The following is a 20,654-nucleotide window of genomic DNA, read 5'->3' as shown; positions in this document are numbered from 1 at the left end:
GTGGTTATAGGTGACACACCCAGCTTGTTGACAGGTGCTGAGAAGTCTTAACAGTGTTTTTGCTGTTGACAACCTTGGGCAGTACATATTCTTGGTGAGAAGTCTTAATGTCTCTCTCTGGCAGGGTCATGTCTCAGTCCATAGGCAAGACGCCTCAAACTTACAGAGATCTACGTCCCTCTGTCTCCCCAGCGCTGAGTGTTGGGATTAAAAGTGTTTGTCACTAAACCCAGTCACAGTTTTGTTTTGTTTTGGGGACAGGATCTAGCTATCGACCCCACATTAGCCTAAATTTGAGAATCCTCCAGACTCTCCCTCTCACAGCTACGTTCCACCATCCTCAGTCTCTTTAAAAATTATTTTACATTATGTTCTTATTCATTTTGTTAGGGGTGGGTCCAGATCATGGGACAACTTTAAGTAGTTAATGTTCTCCTTCCACAATGTAGGACCCAGGGATCAGACTCAGGTTGCCAAGCATTTACCCATTGAGCCATTTCAACAGCTCTTGCTTTATTATCTCTTACTAGGTGGATTCTAGAGTGGAGTTAGTTCCACTCTTGGGGCAGATGCCCCAACGGTCTATGGAAGGGTTCCTACCTCCCACTCTCCAGCCTCACCACTGCTTTGAAGCAATATGCTAAGACCCAAAATGTTCATCTCCTTGAGATTAAATTTGCACTGTCTGGACTCTGGTGAACTTGTGCATCATCTCACGGTTGTGCTCAGTTTTCATTTCCTATTTGGCAAATTACCTTTTCACATCCTGGAACCAGATTTCTCTCTGGCTGTTCCCCACCCTCCCACCCCCATTCAGTTTATGGGAGCCCTTCATGCACAGGGAATATAATTTTTGCCTCTGAGGGCACTCGGGAAGTGCCATCCCAAATATGACATTTTTGAGTGCCAATGAATTCACGGGTAATCAAACAGCAAATTGCAAGTGTAGGGGTAGCTTGTTCTATGTACCCCTTATCTACACATAAAGATGTCCTCCGAAGGGAACTCAGCTGTTCTGAATCTGCTCTCCAGGCTTCTTATCTCCCAGTCAAGATTAACTCTGTGACACCCAGCCAAGGTAGACTCTCCGTGACCTACTCTGAGGGCCACTTCCAGACAGCATTAATAACACCTGAGACTTTATCGGTCTACGAAGACAGAGAGACAGCTTTACTAGCCGGTGTTCTTCCCCTCAGCTCCCCAGAACCGCAGGTAGATCAGGATGCTACCTGAGTTTCTATCATTTGACCTTCCTTCAAGTCTCATATTTTGCGAGAGTCCCACACCTTCATATTTAATTAAGTTTATTTCCTATGAATCTGTCTTCTTTGATAGTTTTACTTTTTGCAATTAAAATCTTAAATCTGGACGATTTTCATGTTCCTTTTTCTGTGCAATACAGAATGTCAGTTTTCTTTTCTCCTCTTCCTCCTGTCTTTTTCCCCCATACAATACTCCCTCATCTGCCACTTCCTCTTTTCTCCCGTTTTTTAAAAAATGAGCAGTCAATTAATCTCCAACTTTTTTAAAGTTGAGTGTATGTGTATGTGTGACCCGTAAGCCAATAAATGCATGTGGCAGTCAGAGGAACTTGCAGGAATCCGTTCTCTCCTGCCACTATGTGCATGAGTCTTGGAGATTGAACTGAGGTAATCAGACATGGCAACAAGCACCCTTTAACAGCTGAGCCATCTTGACAGCTTGTTCCCAGGGATTTTAAAATTATGTCATAAGCAAAATTCACCGGGCTGCATTTTGTTTTGTTGGGACAGGGTCTTGTGGTATAGTCCAGGCTGGCTTTGAACTCCCAGACTTCTTACCCCAACCCCAGGAATGCTGAAGAGTTAAGTATGTACTACCACATGGGACTATACCTTTACCTAGGCAGGGGAAGTTAGGACCCAATAAAATGGTCCTATGAGAAACCTGGAGGCTAGGTGAGGTTTTTGGTCTTCTAACCAGTCATGGATTAAGTCCTCCTAGATTTGTGTATCTGTGTGCTATTTTTATTCATTTCATTTAGCAAAGAAAAAAAAAAAAAGGATCAGATTAAAGCAACATCCATCCATCTTCTTATTTATAAACCAGATTCTCTCTGTAAGGCTTACACCATCCCTGTTAGGGGTAGGTACGTCTCCTTCCCTCCTGGTGTAGGTGAGATCCACATTGGGGTCTCAAGGCGGGAACAAAGCCTTGGCTTTGAAGCCTGCCAAGGATTCCTTTCATTTGTGTGAGTCCCTTGGAATCCGTGGAGTGCTTCAATATTTGTTTGTAAAAGGAATGGTTTCTCAGCGAGTCCACCAAGAGTGGCTATCAGGTCCTTTTTCTCCCCAAACTCGCTTTTATCTCTCTACCTGCCAATGAAGGTACCAATAAATACTTGACTTTTATCATCCTTCTAGCCTTCAGATTCCGACTGCTGGTAATTTCAGTAATTGCTGGTTTGCATTAAGAGCAGGAGATCAGAGATTAAGGTCCAAGGAAGATAAACGGTTTGCTCAGAGGCATGTAGAGTAACCAGGTCATCTTCTCCCTGTTCCCTCTTTTCTAAAACATCTTATCTTTTTAACAGAGTCAAGAGAGGGGACATTCATTCACACTAACTGGGCCATCTTGGCCCATTTTCATAGTCCTTCTGCTACTTGTGAGAGTTCAGGCCGACAGGGCTAAGTGTCCTTTATGTGAGGAGGTTCTGAAGAAGATTCTAGAAGCCAGATGTGGTGGCAGAGACCTGTACTCCTAGACTTTGGGTGGTGGCAAGAGGATCAGGAGTTCAAGGTCATCCTCTGCTAAACGGTGCAGTTCAATCTTGGGCTACATGAGACCCCATTTTAAAACCAGAAGGGCCCCCCCAGCCCCACCCCCACCCAAAACCTACCCCCACCCCCCACCCCACCCCCAACAGCAAGGACGACAACAACAACAAGGGAAACAAAAATGTAAAAAAAAAGAGCCGGTTCTGGAGTCACACCTATCTCTCTCCGGCTGTGTCTCTAATAAACAAAACTAACCTGCCAGATCTGGCTGCCTAAAAGGGTCCCTTTCAATGACACCCACCTTCATCAACATTCAGGAGCACTTACCATATAGCCCCTGCTGTGGAGGTGTAATTACAAAGGGAGGCAAAGGGCTCAGAGAGCCAGCACCTCGAGGGAGAATGCAGTGGGTGGGCTTGGTTTGGAAGAGGCCAGGGGTGTGGAAATGAGGGTGTTAAAGGCTTTTGCAAGGGTAATGGGTTTTACGTTAGTGACCCACATAATAAAGGCTCTTGGAAGGGAGATTCACCCCTCATTCATGAGCTGCTTCCTAGAATCTGCCTTCGTCCCCAGAATTATGTAGGCATTCAGGGGCAGATGGGGAAACCTTCACACATGCTAATACACAGCATTTTGAACTTGACTCCTTAGGCAATCTCTTCTTCCTCGGTGGAAGTGAATGAGAGGTGTCATTTCCAATTTAGAGGGAAATGGAGACGCTTCCCCACAAACAAGCTTATGGGGACGTGTTTTTGAGGGTAAATACCATCCCACTGGGAATGTCGGAGTCAAAGGGACTCCACGGGAGATCCGGGTCTTCACTGTAAAGTTTTTGGGGACAGGAGCGGTTATTTTTTAACCCCATCATTTCGGAAACAAACAGACCCTTTAAGAATGCTGTGGGATGGGAGGGACATGTCCCCACGGGACGAATAAAAAACACGTACACTCTGCTCTGGTCTGGATAAGATGTCACGCTCTTTCTGTTAACGCCGCTTCATAAGTGAGGCTATCGGGACACAAAGAAGCCAAGTGGATGCTGGCTTTCCTTGATGCCACCGTCAATACGAACTCAAGGTTTCCTGAGCCACACTCTGGGCTATGTGGCCTGCAAGCAGTTCCTTTAATTTACATCGAGTCCAGCTGTCCGGAATTTCGACTAACCCTGATTTTGGAAAGGCTGACTGGGAAAGGTAGGGAGGTCTTCAGAGGACGCGGCTCCCCGCGTTTCACAAGCCGTCTCGCGGGCGCGAGGATCTGGTAACTGTCTCGCGGGGGTGGCCCCACGCGGAGTCCCGGCCGTGTGGCTCCGCTTTCTGCTCCGTCTCCGCGAGGTGTCGCCTTCGGCCGAAGAAAGCGGTGCGGCGCCACCCTCGTAGCCCGCACTTATTTATTTTCAAACAAGGGGGGCGCCCCTTCCTTTCAATTTGAAACTAGAAACCTCCTGCGGTCTCGTTCCTACGTGGGCGCGTCCTCGGCCTCCCATTTTGCACTCCGGTCGCCTTCTTCCGAGATCACACACGAACAGCCCCCCTCTGCCAGGCCTTGTTCCACTTTGGCCTGGAGCTCAGCTTGCACACACACACACACACACACACACACACACACACACACACACACACACACGGCAATGCATGTAGGGGCCGGGCTAGAAACCTCTCTTCCCCCTTCCCCCTCCCAGTACACACCCAGGGACCCTCTAGGTTTTTTTTTTTTTTTTTTAAGCCAAGTAATGCCCAGGCCCATGGGGGTGGGTGCTGCGCAACACCGCTCGGCGCGCAGCTGGTTCACTGAGTGCGTCGGGTGCAAGCCCGGGGGTCCAAAAGGGCGGGAGGAGCACGCCCCGGGTTTCCCAGCTTTGCAGCCTGCAGTCTGCAAAAAGGAGGAAAAAAAAAAAAAAAAAAAGCAAATGGCTTTTGGCGCGAAAGGCTTTGGCGCCTCCCCTGATTTTTATGGAAATCAAGAGGGCGGGGTAAAGGCGCTTGCCTCTGCCTTTCTCCCTCCCCCTCGTCTGCGCCACAGCCCCCTTCTCTCCCCGCCCCCCGGGTGTGTCAGATTTTTTTCAGTTAATAATATCCCCCGAGCTTCAAAGCGCAGCCAGTGACAGTCATCTGTCTGGACGCGCTGGGTGGATGCGGGGGGCTCCTGGGAACTGGGTTGGAGCTGAACGAGCGCTAGCCAGGCGTACGCGCGCACACACACTGCAGCCGCCCGAGGACAACCCCCTCCCGCCGCCGCCGCCCCCTCAGCCCACCCGGAGACCCCAGCGCCGAGTCGCCTCCGGATCCCCGGCAGTCTGCAGGAGGTAAGAAGCGGTACTTGTAAAGCTCCGAGCGCCCGTGGACCGGCGGAGCGCTGCGGCTAAGCAAGCCCCTGAACCGGGCTCTGCACCCGGCACCCAAATATGCCGGGTTTGTTGTTTTTTTTTTTTTAAGGTGGGGGGGGTACACCGTGTCTGCTTCCGAAACAAAACCATCTGAGGGTTTTCCCCGAAGAGCCAATTCAGCACCCGAAGGCACCCTGGCTGGAAGAGACCCGCCCTAATCCTTTTTACAGCCCTGGCCCCGGCAGAGAAATAGCTTTAGCAAAAAGAAATTCGCCAGGCTCTACAAGATCTGTCTAAGTGTGAGCTGACTGGGAGCCGGTGCATCCCCACCCCAAGCTGGGGTTCTCCAAAAGGTGCCGCGGGAAGGAAGGAAAGGGGGTTAGGCGAAGCTAGGGTGCCTGAGTGATAATGTAGGTCACGGCTGCTCCAGCTTAGGGGACGCGATTCTCGCCGGCGCCCCTCATCGCGCCGGCGCCCCTGCACCATTCTTAGGAATGGGGTTCAGCCTGTTTTCGGTGGAAGAGGTTGGGGGTTCCGAAGGGAAAGCATTGCAAAGCGTCAAAATAAGCTATAAGGCAGACGATGACCACCAAGGGTATCAGACAAAATTGAGGCGCTGGGTGGAAGGGGCTTGGTATGTATATAAGTGCCTGTTGTTGGTCTGTTTGGAGAAAGGCCCTTAATAATTAATAAAGTTTCCCGAACCCCGTTAGCGTTTGCGCTGCCGACATCTCATTTCTGCAAAATGGAAGGTTACTCCAGTCTCGTGCCCGGTAGCTGGACTTCCTTTGAGCAGTTGGGTCCTATACTGGTGCAAGAGGGGCTGTCGGGCTAGTGTAGGAGCTAGGATCTGCAGCTTGAACAGCCCCCTCCCCCCAGGCAGTGCCTTGTGTGAATGAAACGGCAGTTTCCAAAGTTGGAGGCAGAGCCACACCACCCACCCCCCTGCATCTGCAAGCCCCCTCCCACCCACAGTCTTAGACAGCTTGTACACAAAAGGAGTGAGTGGAGGAGAGGCTCCACTTCCTCCACCTTCCCGAGCAGTGGGAAAGGCTGGGAAGCTTGTAGGCGAGATTGGGGGCGCCCACTGCCTGCCCCCACCAATCCACCCCTCTGGCTCATTCTCTCTTGGTTTATCTGTTGGTTGTAGTGTTGGAGGTTGGCGCGACTCTGTTGCCCACCCACCCCACCCCCGCACGGGAAGGAAGCACTCCCCCCACCTTTAAAAAGAGCGGAGAGGAAAGTGGTTAGTCGCCGGCCGGGAGGCGAACAGATGCCCAGCTGCACCGCGTCCACCATGCCGGGGATGATCTGCAAGAACCCAGACCTGGAGTTTGACTCGCTGCAGCCCTGCTTCTATCCGGACGAAGATGACTTCTACTTCGGCGGTCCCGACTCGACCCCACCGGGGGAGGACATCTGGAAGAAGTTTGAGCTGCTGCCCACGCCCCCGTTGTCGCCCAGCCGCGCCTTCCCAGAGCACAGCCCGGAGCCCTCGAATTGGGCCACTGAGATGCTGCTGCCGGAGGCCGACCTGTGGGGCAACCCGGCAGAGGAGGATGCGTTCGGTCTGGGGGGACTGGGTGGCCTCACCCCGAACCCGGTCATCCTTCAGGACTGCATGTGGAGCGGCTTCTCCGCCCGCGAGAAGCTGGAGCGCGCGGTGAACGAGAAGCTGCAGCACGGCCACGGGCCCCCGGGCGCCGGCACAGCCTCCCCGGCTCCGGGAGTGGGTACCAGCAACCCCGGGGGCCGTGCCCTTAGCGGAACGGCGAGTGTTGGCCGCACCGGGGCCACCCTGCCCACCGAGCTCTCCCACCCGGCTGCCGAGTGCGTGGACCCCGCCGTGGTCTTCCCCTTCCCGGTGAACAAGCGTGAGCCAGCGCCGGTGTCCGCCGCCCCCATCGGTGCCCCTGCGACCAGCGCTGTGGTCACTACTGTGTCTGCTCCGGCTGCTGCCCCGGTGGCCGCTCCTGCTCGTGCAGGCGGCCGTCCTGCCAACACTGGAGAGCACAAGGCCCTCAGTACCTCCGGAGAGGACACCTTGAGCGACTCAGGTAAAGCCTGGGTCGGGGTCCTTGCCTCCTTGGGATCCTGGAGCGGGGGTGGGTGGGTGGGCGCATGGAGGGGCTGCGGTCCCTTTGTTATCGTAGATTTGTGCCGGTGGTCCTGTTCTGCTCACCTTTACCCAGGTGGAGGCTGGAAACACCAGCTACACCTTCCTTTAAATTTGATCTATCCTCTCCTAAGGGAATCCTTGCCCCTAGGCTTGCCCTCACCGTGGGAAAAGTTGGTGGCCAGCTCAATCAGGGTGTGAGGTCGGAAAGCTACCTAGGCTGAAACCTCTTAGTGCGTTGAAAAGGTTCCTCTAGGCCAGGTCTGGGAAAGGGAAAGACTTCCCAAAAGACGAGGGCTGTGCACACTCCCACTCAGGCTTCCAAAAGTTAGAATGCCAGGCTCCCATTCCAGCGCCCACCCCCACCTTTCTAAGGACCATGGGCCCTCCGTGGGTGGTGGGCTATTTGCGCTTGGTGCGTGGCCAGCAGGCGGCGTTGTGCCTGACGCAAGTCAGGCAGAGGATCAGAAAGACTGGGGGTGGTGGGGGCACCCCCTCCCTCCAGTTCAGCAGCTGGCAGCAAGTGCGTTCGTGGTCGTGTGTACTCTTTTCAGGGAACCTCTTCCCAGTGTTGGGTGAGGGCTGGTCAGTTGTGTGTTGCAGCTGGAATTTCTGACCTAATTGAGTTGGGTTGTGTTCCGTAACCCGGTGCCCTTGAAGGTGAGGGCGGAGTCCCTTCCTCAGCCCCTCCTTAGGAATGCACACAACCTGGAAGCATTCTTTTGTGTTCATTTGGAAGGGTCTTTTTCGGAAGGGAAGGGAGGGGGGGGGGGAAGCTTCTTTTTCCCTTGGGGCTGTGGAAGTACTTCAACGTTTTACTTATCCTGTGTGCCCTTGTTCTTGGAGCTGTACCTAACCCTCCTTTTAGACCTTGAAAAGCCAGTGTTTCCACAATTAAAAAAAAGTGAATTTCCTTCTGGGCTGAGGAGGGATCGTTCTGAGGCTCCTGGGAGGAAACTCGGTGATAAGCCTGCACTTTGAAAGGGCTCTGTCCCTTTAATGTCTGTGCCTTGACAGCTTTCGGTGAGGAAGCACTTCCTTCCAACAGCTGTCTTCTTGGCTGAAAACCAAAACATGGCTTAAAGGGACCCACAGACTGGAACAGCCTAACGTTTCAGCTTCAGAAGAAACCTCACAATTGTTCAGCTTTCCGGTCCTCGCTAGATCAAGCAGAAGATGTGTTTTGATTTTCATGCTTGCATTAAAAAAAAAAAAAAAAACTGTAATTTTTCTCTTAGCATGGCAGTCGACGGGGAAGTCAGAAAACAGGATTTGTTGTTGTTGTTGTTGATGTTGTTGCTTGGCACAGCTCCCGTTGGGATTCGACGTAGCTACTCTATGGATGAGAGCTTTTCTAATTGAGATTTGCTCTTTGCTGCCGAGATGAAAAACTGCTTACTGTGTAGAACCCGTGTGTGTTCGCAGAAGACAAGGTTGTTGTTATTCGTAGTGAATGAAATTGTTCCTCGAGTTTTTAGGGATGGAAAAATCAAACCCAGCCATGTGTTTTACCAAATGAGGAGCCTCCAGTCTGAAGGATGGCTGTGGAAGTGTGTATAAATAAATCCATGGGGCAGACTGGCTGGTGATTATGCTAAAAGCTCCCATTACGGAGCATCTGTCGCCAAGTCTACATACTGTCTGCCAAACTCAAACGCTGTGGTATTACCCCCATTGAATGGCTCAGGAAACTGAGGCCGGAGGAGGCTAAGTCACCTACTCCAGAATCCTACTGCCCATTCTTCCTTGTGACTCAAGCTAGGGTCCAAGCTAGAGTTTCGGGCACCTGCTCAAAGTTTTCTGGTCTTAGTTTTGAGACCAGGGATCTAACTGGGGGGGTGATGAGGGTGTCCCTTCCATACTAGTTAAGTGCTCTGTTGGCCCCTCCCCACTTGCTAAATAAAGCCTTCCTTAGACATTGAAAATAGAAGCCTAGGGTAGGAATAGTGTGTGTGTGTGTGTGTGTGTGTGTGTGTGTGTGTGTGTGTGTACATCTTGTCTGAATTGCAATCCGTCTGTTTCAAATGCAAACCTATCTGGGCCCTGCCCCTAGACCTAAATAATGTGTTTGTGTGTGAATTTCATAATGTTTTACCTGAAACTATATTTCCCCCCTTCAAAGATGATGAAGATGACGAGGAGGAAGATGAAGAGGAGGAAATAGACGTGGTCACCGTGGAGAAGAGACGCTCCTCCTCTAACAACAAGGCTATCACCACCTTCACCATCACCGTGCGCCCCAAGACCTCAGCCCTGGGTGTGGGGCGGGCCCAGCCCGGCGAGCTGATCCTCAAGCGCTGTGTTCCCATCCACCAGCAGCACAATTATGCTGCGCCCTCCCCCTACGTGGAGAGCGAGGATGCACCGCCACAGAAGAAACTCAAGAGCGAGGCTTCTCCACGCCCCCTCAAGAATGTTGTCCCAGCAAAGGCGAAGAGCTTGAGCCCCCGAAACTCAGACTCGGAGGACAGCGAGCGGCGTCGCAACCACAACATCCTGGAGCGCCAGCGCCGCAACGACCTGCGCTCCAGCTTCCTGACGCTCAGGGACCATGTGCCCGAGCTGGTGAAGAACGAGAAGGCGGCCAAGGTGGTCATCTTGAAAAAGGCCACCGAGTACGTCCACGCCCTGCAGGCCAACGAGCACCAGCTCCTGCTGGAAAAGGAGAAGCTGCAGGCCAGGCAGCAGCAGTTGCTAAAGAAGATCGAACATGCTCGGACTTGCTAAACGTTTCTCTCTCGGACAGTCACTGCCACTTTGCACATTTTGATTTTTTTTTTTTTTTTTTTAAACAAACATTGTGTTGACATTAAGAATGTTGGTTTACTTTCAAATCGGTCCCCTGTCAAGTTTGGATCTGGGTAGGGGGCAGGACGCGGGGTTCTGCCATGACCTTGGAGAAAAAACAAACAAACAAACAAACAAAAAACAAAAAAACTGAGTTATGGGATGCTGGGTGGCTTGTTTTTCTCCTCCACATCACCTGATGACAGCCATGGAAGTTCCGGGACAGTTGGGAGCTTCAGGAGGCTGTGAAGTCACCTTGTTCCGGTCCAAGTTTCCAAACAGAGTCATTCCTTATTTTTACAATGGTGCTTAAGTTCCAGCAGATGCCACAGAAGGGGGTTTGTCACTGGAGGCCCCCCGGGAACACTTGTGTAAATACCGTTGATACACTCGCCTTTTGTACACGTCCTGGGTAATGAGAGGTGGCTCTGGCAGCCAGTATTAGACTGGAAGCTCACACCTAAGTACTGTAAGAATACCTCAATGTTTGAGGAGCATGTTTTGTATACAAATATATTGTTAATCTGTTATGTACTGTACTAATTCCTACACGGCCTGTATACTTTAATATGATGCTGATACATAACTAAATTTGATACTTATATTTTCGTATGAAAATGAGTTGTGAAAGTTTTGAGTAGATATTACTTTATCACTTTTTGAACTAAGAAACTTTTGTAAAGAAATTTTACTATATATATATTCCTTTTTTTCCTAGCCTGTTTCTTCCTTGTTACTGTATTTGTTCATGTTTGGTGCATAGAACTGGGTAAAATGGCAAAGTTCTGTGTTTTAATTTCTTCAAAATGTATATATTTAGTGCTGCACCTTATAGCACTTTGAAATACCTCATGTTTATGAAAATAAATAGCAATTAAATGATGCAAGTCCATGTTTTCCTTCCTAGGCAGACTTCAGACTCCCTCCCTTTGAACAGCAACTGCAGATAGTCCATTCCTTACTGGGCCATTTTACATTGTGGAATCCTGGTTGGGGGAGGAGGGTACTGTTCCCACTTGGGGGAAGGAGTAACTGGTTCTAATCTGTGGGATAATAATCAATAGATGTTAAAAGCACTTGAAAGGTTTTTTGTTTTGTTTAGTGTGTGAGTGCCCACAATGTCATCCCCTGGATCTGGGGAGGTAAAGGCTAAGAACCAAACACAGGTCCTCTGAAAAAGCACCCAAGCGCTTTTTACCTCTGCGCCATCTCTGCAGCCCCTCTATTTTTTGAGGGTTCTTCAGAATCTTCTGGCCTATGTAGCCAAGGATGAGCTTGAATGGACTAATCCCTGGCCTTCACCTCCCAAATGCTGGGATTATTGGTGCGTGCCAATGATGTCCAATTATCAAAGAACTTTAACATACATTGACTCAGGCCATTTTAGGTGAGATGTAGATACCAACTCAATATTTGGGATAAACAGTAAAACTGGCAAGTTATTTAACTTGCATGTATTTTGCATAAATACGTCACCCATTGAGAGTTGATTTTACACTTTAAATTGAGACTCCGTTTTCTCTGAGAAGAACTTAGTTTCCTCAGGAGGAGCTGGGTGTGGTAGCATGGCTAGTCCTTGCAAAGGCAAGAAGAGGGACATCTAATCCTCCAAGCCCAGCCTGCTTCTACCTTATGACTGCAAGGCTGCAGGGTAATACCCTGTCCTAAAGAAATAAATTTAGGACCAGTGTGAGATTCTGGGTTAAGCCCTGGTGAAATAAACAGATGGGAGTTACCACTCACCTTCAGTCATCTCAGTCAGATTTCACCACACTACCCAATGGCCCTGGATCCCAGAGCGCTGAAGGCCAAGGAGAGGGAAGGAAAGGTGTCTAGTTGCTCCACTAGACTCACTGGGTGGTATTTGCAGGTGTTTCAAGGAAGACTGAGCTACAGACCCTCGAGACCAGCTAGAACCAAAGGGCTGGAAAAGGCTCCACTCAGCTCCCTGTCACTGAAGTTTCTGAAAGTCTTTGAAGGAGGTGGTGTGAGGCAGTCCACCTCTCTGAACCGGTTGTCTGTTTGGGGTAACAGGTCACATGAACCCAGGATTTCTCTAAGGTTTCATTCATCACAGGTTTTTAACTTCAAGTTGAAAAGCAAAAGAACAAAACTCTTGCTTACAGAAAAATGGAGCCCCAAGGGTCAGACAGCTTCACTTCTGTGGTTACGGTGTCACGGACAAAGATGAGAACTCTCCCAAGTGTACAGGTGGTTCCCAAGTCCTTGGCCAGACAGGTACGAGGTTGGCCGTGGAGGTCCTTTATTCTGGGTGACAGCTATACATGCTGTTTCAGCAGTTGGCTGTGGGGTTGGTGGTTCTGCCTAGCTTTTCTCTCATGGTGTGACAAGGTTGAAAATTGGGCAAAATGCCCTTTACCATCCTGTCTAGTCCCCACTCCCAGACTAGAAAAGAACAACCCTTTTCGACGGTCCTACTTGACAGATCTTTTGTCCGTTGTGTCTTACAAGCCCCAAGTCACAACTTCAGGACCTCAGATTGATTTGACACCTAAGAGCCTTGAAGCACACCTCAGTTACGTGAATTGTTCTGTTTGTGTCCCCCAAAGGGGGCCTGAGTGTGACAGGTGAGCTAGAACTCCAGTGTGTAAAAAGAAATAGAACAGAGGCCACCCTGACTGCTGCATAAAGCCCATGCTCTCTAACGTCTACGTTCCTGCCTCTAAAGCTTTATGTACTTTTCTTTACATCACACAGCAATTACAAAAAGAAACAAAAAACAACCTTATTTCTGCATTCAGTGCATCCTAAATACACATCAGGGCTGAGGAGTTGGCTCAGTGATCAGAATATCTGTTGCTCTTCCAGAGGACCTGAGTTCAGTTCCCAGCATCCATGTCACAGGTGACTATACTGCCTACAGTACCTACAGCTCCAGAGGATCCGACATCTCTGAACTCCATTGCCTCTCACACTCTCATAGACCACACACACACACACACACACACACACACACACTTAAAAATAAACTTAAATAAAAACGCACTAAAAATATTAATGCTTAGCTTAAAGCACATTCACCTTTCCACACCTGGCCAAAGGACAGTGTTTCTGTTTGAACTGTGCAGTTATTTGTACAAAGCTGTATGTAGTGAGAGAAGAATTGAAGCCATTGTCTGAATACCACAAGACTGCAATACTGAAACTGAGAAACTTCACCAGCTAGGGAAGATTAGGTCAGTGCTTAGATGGGGTGTTCCATCTCTCAGACACTTCCTATCACAGGACGCAGGTGGGGCATCCCCGGACTGATGCAGGACACAGGACCAGCATTGAGTTCTCACGCCCAGCCCAGCGCTCTGGTCTCGTGTAACCTAGGCTGACCTCCACCATCTCAGTACAAATCTGAGGAAGATCGTGATCCCCTGGCCTCCTTCTCCAGGGGACTGGATTACAGAAGTGAGCCAATACACCTAGCTATGTGCAGTGCTGGGGATAAAATCGAGGACTTTGTGCATGCTATTGCTACACCCTTGCCAATGGAATTCTCTGGCCCCCTCCCCTCAACTCATGTTATTAACTTAGATGCTCACATGTGTTGGGTGTTCCAGTGCTTGGAAGAGATCAGTGAACAAAAAAGACAAAATTGTAAACTGCGCCCAAGTCCCACCTCCTTGTAGTTTATTATCTAGACGATGATGAGGTATCAATACAAATAAACAAAACAAGCCAAGAAATAGCATCGATAAGGTGGTGGGTGATATAAGAAAGAAGTGGGCTAGTATAGAGGAATTCAAGAATGTCACAGGGATGGTAGAAGCAGACCAGCAGAGATGCATCTGGTCCTTGGACCTGTGGAGGAAAATGCAAGATGGTGGGTAAGGCTGCTGAGCCACCAGAACATGGGCACTCAGGTTCTCCATTCAGAGTCTGTCTTCCTTCCTCTCATCCTGGACATGAGTAAGCGTTTCCCACTAACTCCATTGCCCACTAACAACTATCTTCTCAAAGAGAAGCATCTGAGAACATGATGGGTCTGCAGTCTGCTTCCCTGGGCACTGAATCTCATGATTCATGAATCTCACACTCATGAGCTCTGGGTCAAGGAGTCCCCCACTAGTCCTGGTGGATGATGACACAGTTGTTGTGCCGAATCCCCTCAAGGACGCTCAACATTTAAAATCATGCTTGATGGATGATGAGCGCACCGGAAGCTTGTTTAAGAACCCGATTTGAGGAGGAGAGATGGCTCATTATGTAGTCCTTGCTGTAAGCGTAAGGGCCTGAGTTGAGGTCCTTGGCATCTACATAAAAAGGTGACCATGTCTACTGCGGGTACTATAGGGGGCAGACAGACAGATGGATCCCTGGAGCTCATGGCCATCTCCTTTAGTCATTGCTTGAGCTCTGGGTTCAGGGAGAGACCCTGCCTCAAAATATGATAGAAAATGATAGAGCAGTGGTTCTCAACCTTCCTAATGCTATGACCCTTTAGTACACCACATCTCATGTTGTAGTGACTCCCCCGCAACCATAAGATTATTTTTGGTGCTACTTCATAACTGTAACTTTGCTACTGTTATGAATCATAATGTAAATATCTGATATGCAGGATCTCTGACACGCGACCCCTGTAAAAGGGTTGTTCAACTCTCGAGGGGTGGCAACCCATAGGGTGAGAACCACGGTTATAGAGGAAGGGGTGTGTGTGTGTGTGTGTGTGTGTGTGTGTGTGTGTGTGTGTGACAGAGAGAGAGAGAGAGAAGTGGTATTGATAGGATTTTTCCTTTGTTTCCTCTGTATGTTACTAGGAAAAATAACTTTAAAAAAAATGACCAGTAAAACAAATTTACAAGCCTGACCCCAATAAGAACTTTGCAGGCTTTTGTTCCCCCAAAGAGGCCTTAGGACACCTAAAAATGGGTGCCTCGGAACAAGCGAATATAAGCTTTGATGCCTATTTTAAGACAGAGACAGTTCCTAGGAGTCTGAGCACCAGGGAACATCTACGCCTTCTACAATGGTTTATTAGTTCTCCTGCTTGTAAAGGAAATCTCTTCATAGGCCACTGACCAGGGCTACCTGATCTCTTTTGATACTGACGGATCATACTACAAGGCATCCATCCTGAAACCTTTGACCAGAAGTAACAGAGCCTTTTTTATGGTGGAAGCATGGGGGACGAGCTGCAACAATGAATATTTGGGGAACACACACACACAGCCCGGGCTGCCAGGATAAAAGTGGGTGATTGGCAGGAACATGTGTGTAGAGTAGCAATGTAATGTGGACTTTCCTCTGCTGTCTAGCAGGCTTGAGATTTTTCAGGCCTTTAGGGTTAAAGAATTTTTTAAAAGGGATTATTTTTATTTTTATGCATCTCTCTCTCTCTCTCTCTCTCTCTCTCTCTCTCTCTCTCTCTCTCTCTGTGTGTGTGTGTGTGTGTGTGTGTGTGTGTGTGTGCACTCTCAGATGCCAGAAGAAGGATTCAGATCCCCTGGAGCTGAGTTCCAGGTAGTTGTGAGCCACTCCGTGTGGGTGTTGGGAATTGAACTTGGGTCCCCAGGAAAAGCAGCAAGAGCTCTTAACTGTTGAGATCTATCCTAGGATCTTTTAAACATATTTATTTACTCATTTGTATGTGTATGGGGGAGGCGGTGCATGCTGCAGTATAGGGGTCAGAGGGACAACCTGGGGGAGTCGGCTCATTATTTCCAAGGTGGGTCTTGGGAATGGAACTCGGACCATCAGTTTCAAGGGTAAGAGCCTGTTCTTGCTGAGACAACCGTCTCATTGCCCCCTGTTGAAAATTCTCTGAGGGACAGGAAAGCAAGTAGAGTTCTTTACAAAGTTTCCTGAAGAGGGGGAAAGCGAGAGAGTGTGTGTTTGTTTCAGTTCTGGGAGCTAAATCTAAACCCTGGAACTTCCTGCATGACAATCCTGCTGTGAGCTGTCTGGGAGGAGGCAGACCTGTCAATGATGGTGTGGAAACAGCAACTGGCCTTGGCTCACAGCTCAGTTCCTCTGCATTTTACTCTTGGGGTAGGAAAGTCACTTCTGGCTGCACCATTTCCCTGTCTGTGAGTGGAACAGGCCAGAGCTGATGAGCTCCCAGCCCCATCATGCAACACTGAGGATGGAGAGTCATTCATCCTGAGGAATGGCTGCAGCCCTAGAGATCCTTTCAAGATGGCTTTCATCCCAGCATTGGGAATGCGGAGGCAGGGGGATCTCTGTGAGTTCAAGCATAGCCTGCTTGCTCTACACAGCGAGTTCCAGGATCGCCAGAGCTACATAGAGAGGTGCTGCCTTAAAAATGAAAGATGACTGGAAGGACGTAGATCAGTTGGCAGAGCATTTGCCTAGAGTGCTCAAAATCTAAACCCATATCGAGGTGCAAATATGTAATCCCAGGTAGAGGCAGAAGGATCAGGTGTTCAAGGTCATCCTTGAACACCGCTAGATGAAGAAGCCAGCCTGGGCTATACATTAAAACAAAACAAAACAAAACAAAACAACAACAACAACAACAAAAAACCCAAAAAACAAAAACAAAAAAACAACCCTCAAATATCTGCAGTGCTGGTAAATAGTAGCACTATGGTTGGAAACCTTGGGAACCTATCAGGGCTCTGCTGGTTACCTTCTCCAGAACTGAAGGCCATACACATCCCTCTGATGCATGCTGCTTTCAACTCTAAAATAGTTAAGAGAGTTGGGCATGTTTTTCATCCACAGAGTGCTTCCCTAGCTTGCAGTGGGGCCTGGGTCCAATCTCCAGTGTTGCAAGTATAAAATAAAAATCATAACTTTGCAAGATTCTTGCAAGGATCAAGTGTCATGAACCATGTGAAGGATGCGACAGACTTTGGAAATGAGAATCTAAGAGCCTTCCCTGCTGGCCGTATTCAGCCCCCTCTTCAGTGACATCCCTCCCTCTTTACAGCTTGCTTTCTGAATTCGACCCTCAGTGGGTTTCCTCAAGCCCCAAACTCCTTTCCACACACAGTAGGCTTCTTTTGGTTGATCCACTGTCTCTAGGACAGGGCTTTGCTTGGTCCAATCGTTCCTCATTAGTCTAACTGTTACTGCTATAGGGGAAACCTGGTTAATTGTTTCAAGCCAGCTAGAGACATAATTTGTGCAAATGAGCTGGGCACATGGGTTTGTCTCCTCTGAAACGAGAGAGAAGAACGTTTAAACCGATGTTTAATTTGGTTATTCAAATGAAAACAGAAAATGGTAGCAAATACTTCCTACCTGGAGTCTTTGCTTGGGTTGAGTTAGCCCTTCTTTTTGGCAGAAAGCCAGAAAGAACAAGGGTTTAAACACAGAGTAGAGATTGGAAACTGGAGCTCTACTTAGGTGCGTTTTTATTGGAAAGGAAGGCAGGCTTTGGATACAAGTTTGCTCTCTTTTTTCCCCCCAGAGGAACGGAGACTAATTAGGGGGAAGTGAGAAGGGACCCCCAAGAGTGGGAGAAGCAGCAAGGAAGGACACCCCAAGTTACTCTTGTAAATGATTTAACTGCACATGGGGTGGGAAGAAATCTTTAACACTTGGCATAGCGGTGCATACCTATAAATCGCAGCACTCGGAGACAGAGGCAGGAGGATTGCTAAAACTGGTCTATGTATGAGTTCTAGGCCAGCTGGGACTACTACGTAATGAGACTTTTTGGCAAATAAAACAAGACAAGATGTCTTTTCCCATCCCGAGCTGGTCCTACTTCTGGATATGCTGACGTAGCAATTTATAGTCTGTCCTGAAGGACCACCATCTCTCTGCCAGAAAACCCTGATCATCTACATTAGAGTACTGAAGTCAGAGATTTCCTCGGATATCTTGAAAGGCAAACTTCTGGGTTGGCTGTGAATATCTTTTGTTTGACACCTCTGGCAGGCGATTTCTCCAGGAGTGCAACCTCACTTGGTAAGTCCCCTGGGTAATAAAGGTACCCAGGCCTGTCTATCTGTCACTGTAGCCTCCTGCTGTCCTTGGGAATGGGAACTACTGCCACCCTCTGTCCTGATCACCTATACATAGCCACTGATTCTGGCTCAGCAACCAGGAAGAATCGTTTCTTGACCATTGTGATGAATCACAAGGCAACAATACTGGTGAAAAGAAATAGTACCTAGTCCAAGTACAAACTGAGGCCTGGGTTCACTGGAGGTGATGACCACTGAGAGCTTATTGAAATGGAAAACATCATACACTGCTTAGATAGCTTAAGGGTTAAGAGTGCGTACTGCTCTTGTAGAGGAGCCAAGTTTGGTTCCCAGCACACACGTGGGGTGATTCACAACTGCCTACAACTCCAGCTCCAGGGGATCTGACACCCTCTTCTGGCCTTCATAGGCAATAACACGCAGGTGTGCGCACGCACGCACGCATGCACTTACTTAAAAATAAATCTCTTGAAAGTGCTGTGTGTTACTTTTGGACATTCAGTGTTTTCGTTTGAGGGGGAAGATACATCTTTCAAGGGTGTTGTTTCCTTTTCCATCTTTATCTAAGGTGACTGACTTGGTTCCTGGGAGACACTCAGGTCCCGTTGCGTCCCGTGCCCCGCCTCTCCCTGCCCCAACCCCCCCAAACTGGAGTTTGCGTCTTCAACACGCTGTACTTCCGGCTTTGCAGAGCCACCTTTCAGAGGTCAGCCAGCACCACCCTGTTGGAGGGTCAGCTAAGTGGTGTGGAAAGGAGTGACTGGCCCAGACCAGGCCAGAGTGGGATGACCATGAACTTGGTGTTAGATAGCCCATAGATTAGAGCTCTGGAAACGGTCCAAGGACAATAAAAGCAGGGAAATCTATTTTCTTTTTCAGACATTGACTGTGAAGCTGGTGGGTCTCGAATAAATGTCGGGGACTAACTGAACAGTTTGCTCCCTCTACCCAATCCAGCCTTCTCTCCACCTCCTTCTTCCTTTTTTTCTTTCTTTCTTTCTTTCTTTCTAACTAAGTCTTGCTATGTAGCCCCCAACTAGCTTAGTACTATATAGATGAGCTTGGTTGAACTCACAGCAATCATCTTACCTCAGTTTCCCCAAATGCTGGAATTACAGGCATGGACTACCACACCTAATCTCTGCTAGCCTCCCCTGCCCACCCCCCCCCCCCCCCCCCCCCCCCCCCCCCCCTTACAGGTTTTTTATTCTGTAGCCCTGCCTGGCCTGTAGCTAACAGAAATCCACCTGCTTCTGCCTCCGAATTCTGGGATTAAAGGCGTATGATGCCACCCTCGGCCTGAGACTAGCTTGAGTCTCCTCCATCCTCAGTCTTTGAAAGCTGCCAAAACAACAGTGGTCAAATGCAGTGGCCCAAAGCACTCTGGGAGGAGGTCTGAGAAACACCTGGAATAAAAGGTTCCCTCAATTTCTAAGGAAAAGTGAGCCCTATTTACCAAGGGGAGTTGCAAATTGAGGCACCTGGATGTAGATTGGGACCTTCCTCCTCTAGGATCACAGACCCGGGAATGCAATCCTGAGTGTCTCTTGCTTCCTGTGGGTGAGACCACCTGGGCATAAGCCAGTTGTTGGTCGAGGAGTGCATTCCTCAGAATTTAAAGATGGATTCCTTCACACACACAAAAAAAACACAGGATGGAAGGTAAGTAGACCTTCCAGAGGCCTGTAGCAAGAGTATTTACATGTATTTAACTTGGGGGAAAACCTGTGGCTAACGCAGTTAACAACAGCTTGCAAATGGGAGAATCCTGATTCCCAGGAGCTGAAGGGCTTGGATTAGGCGGTGCTCGGGCCTCCTGAAGAGAATGGGGTCTATCATGTTAATGGATTGCATTTTATTAAGGACAGGACAAAGGGCCTGAGTTTGGGAATGAGAGTTTGTTTTGGGGTCCTTTAATATGGAGATGACCTTCCCAAAGGTAAGGAGGAGGGCCCTGGAGTCAGCCCACAAACTAGTCCTAACCAGCCTGGCGTGAGTGGGGGTGGGGTCGAGACTCACCACAAGGGTGATGCTCCCATCATTTGTGGCTCCCCTAACAGCACTTGAGAAAGGCACAGAAACCGGCAGAAGAAGTGATGCTTTGTTTCGGCCACTTAGTGAAACGCCAGGCTCCCCAACCTCTCCTGAGCCACTTCACACTTTCCCCTAGAACCACAGGTTTAGCAGACATTATAAAACTCCAAACTCTCCTCCTCAGCCCTGCTGGGGAAGGTGAGATGTGCGCTTCTGAATGAGGTGGGTAGGGGAGGGGGGGGAGGGAGGAGGGGGAAAGGCCTGGGTGTCCCTGCTGACTTGCCTCTGCCTATCTCTTGGGGTCCTAGTTAGGGTCACTGTGACTATGATGAAACTCCACGACCAAAGCAACTTGGGGAGGAAAGGGTTTAGTGGGCTCATGCTTCCACAGCACACTGTTCGTCATTGAAGGAAGTCAGGGCAGGAACTCACACAGGGCAGGAACCTGGAGGCAGGAGCTGATGCACAAAACACGGAGGGGCCCAAATGTTTACAGGCTTGCTCCTCACGGCTGGCTCAACCTGCTTTCCGCAAGAACCCAGGGCCACCAGCCCAGGTGTGGCCCCACCCATAACGGGCTGGGTCCTCCCCCATCAATCACTAACGAAGAAAATACCCTACAGACTTGCCTACAAGCCTGATCTTTTTTTTTTTTTTTTAAGTGTAAGTACTATTTTACTTTTCCAAGGCGGTTTTTCTTCTGTCTTTATGAAGCCACCTCT

General features: G+C 49.1%; 1 protein-coding gene across 2 annotated transcripts; it reads left to right on the top strand.

The window, feature by feature from the left end:
• The first annotated feature begins 4,788 nt into the window (after positions 1 to 4,788).
• Positions 4,789 to 10,867, top strand: Mycn (MYCN proto-oncogene, bHLH transcription factor). Of its 2 annotated transcripts, none has more exons than XM_036170922.1 (3): positions 4,789 to 4,970; positions 5,005 to 5,061; positions 9,321 to 10,867. In XM_036170922.1, exons 1-3 carry the CDS (start codon positions 4,889 to 4,891, stop codon positions 9,923 to 9,925), a joined length of 744 nt encoding a protein of 247 aa, XP_036026815.1. In that variant the 5' UTR covers positions 4,789 to 4,888; the 3' UTR covers positions 9,926 to 10,867. The 2 variants fall into 2 exon arrangements, with proteins under 2 accessions (XP_036026815.1, XP_036026813.1); XM_036170920.1 differs by adding an exon at positions 6,233 to 7,139 and having other exon boundaries at positions 4,791 to 5,061.
• Positions 10,868 to 20,654: the final 9,787 nt, after the last annotated feature.

Source organism: Onychomys torridus, chromosome 21, assembly GCF_903995425.1.
Source record: "Onychomys torridus chromosome 21, mOncTor1.1, whole genome shotgun sequence".
Classification (NCBI taxonomy): domain Eukaryota; kingdom Metazoa; phylum Chordata; class Mammalia; order Rodentia; family Cricetidae; genus Onychomys; species Onychomys torridus.
Note: the sequence above shows the minus strand (reverse complement) of the source record. Positions and strands in the feature narration are given on the sequence as shown.

What these genes read in the sequence shown, in the direction of transcription:
- Mycn (XM_036170920.1), top strand. Translation starts at nt 6,356, where the DNA reads ATGCCCAGCTGCACCGCGTCCACCATGCCGGGGATGATCTGCAAGAAC. An exon ending in GGACACCTTGAGCGACTCAG is followed by an intron (nt 7,140 to 9,320) that starts GTAAAGCCTGGG and finishes CCCCCTTCAAAG; the next exon opens with ATGATGAAGATGACGAGGAG.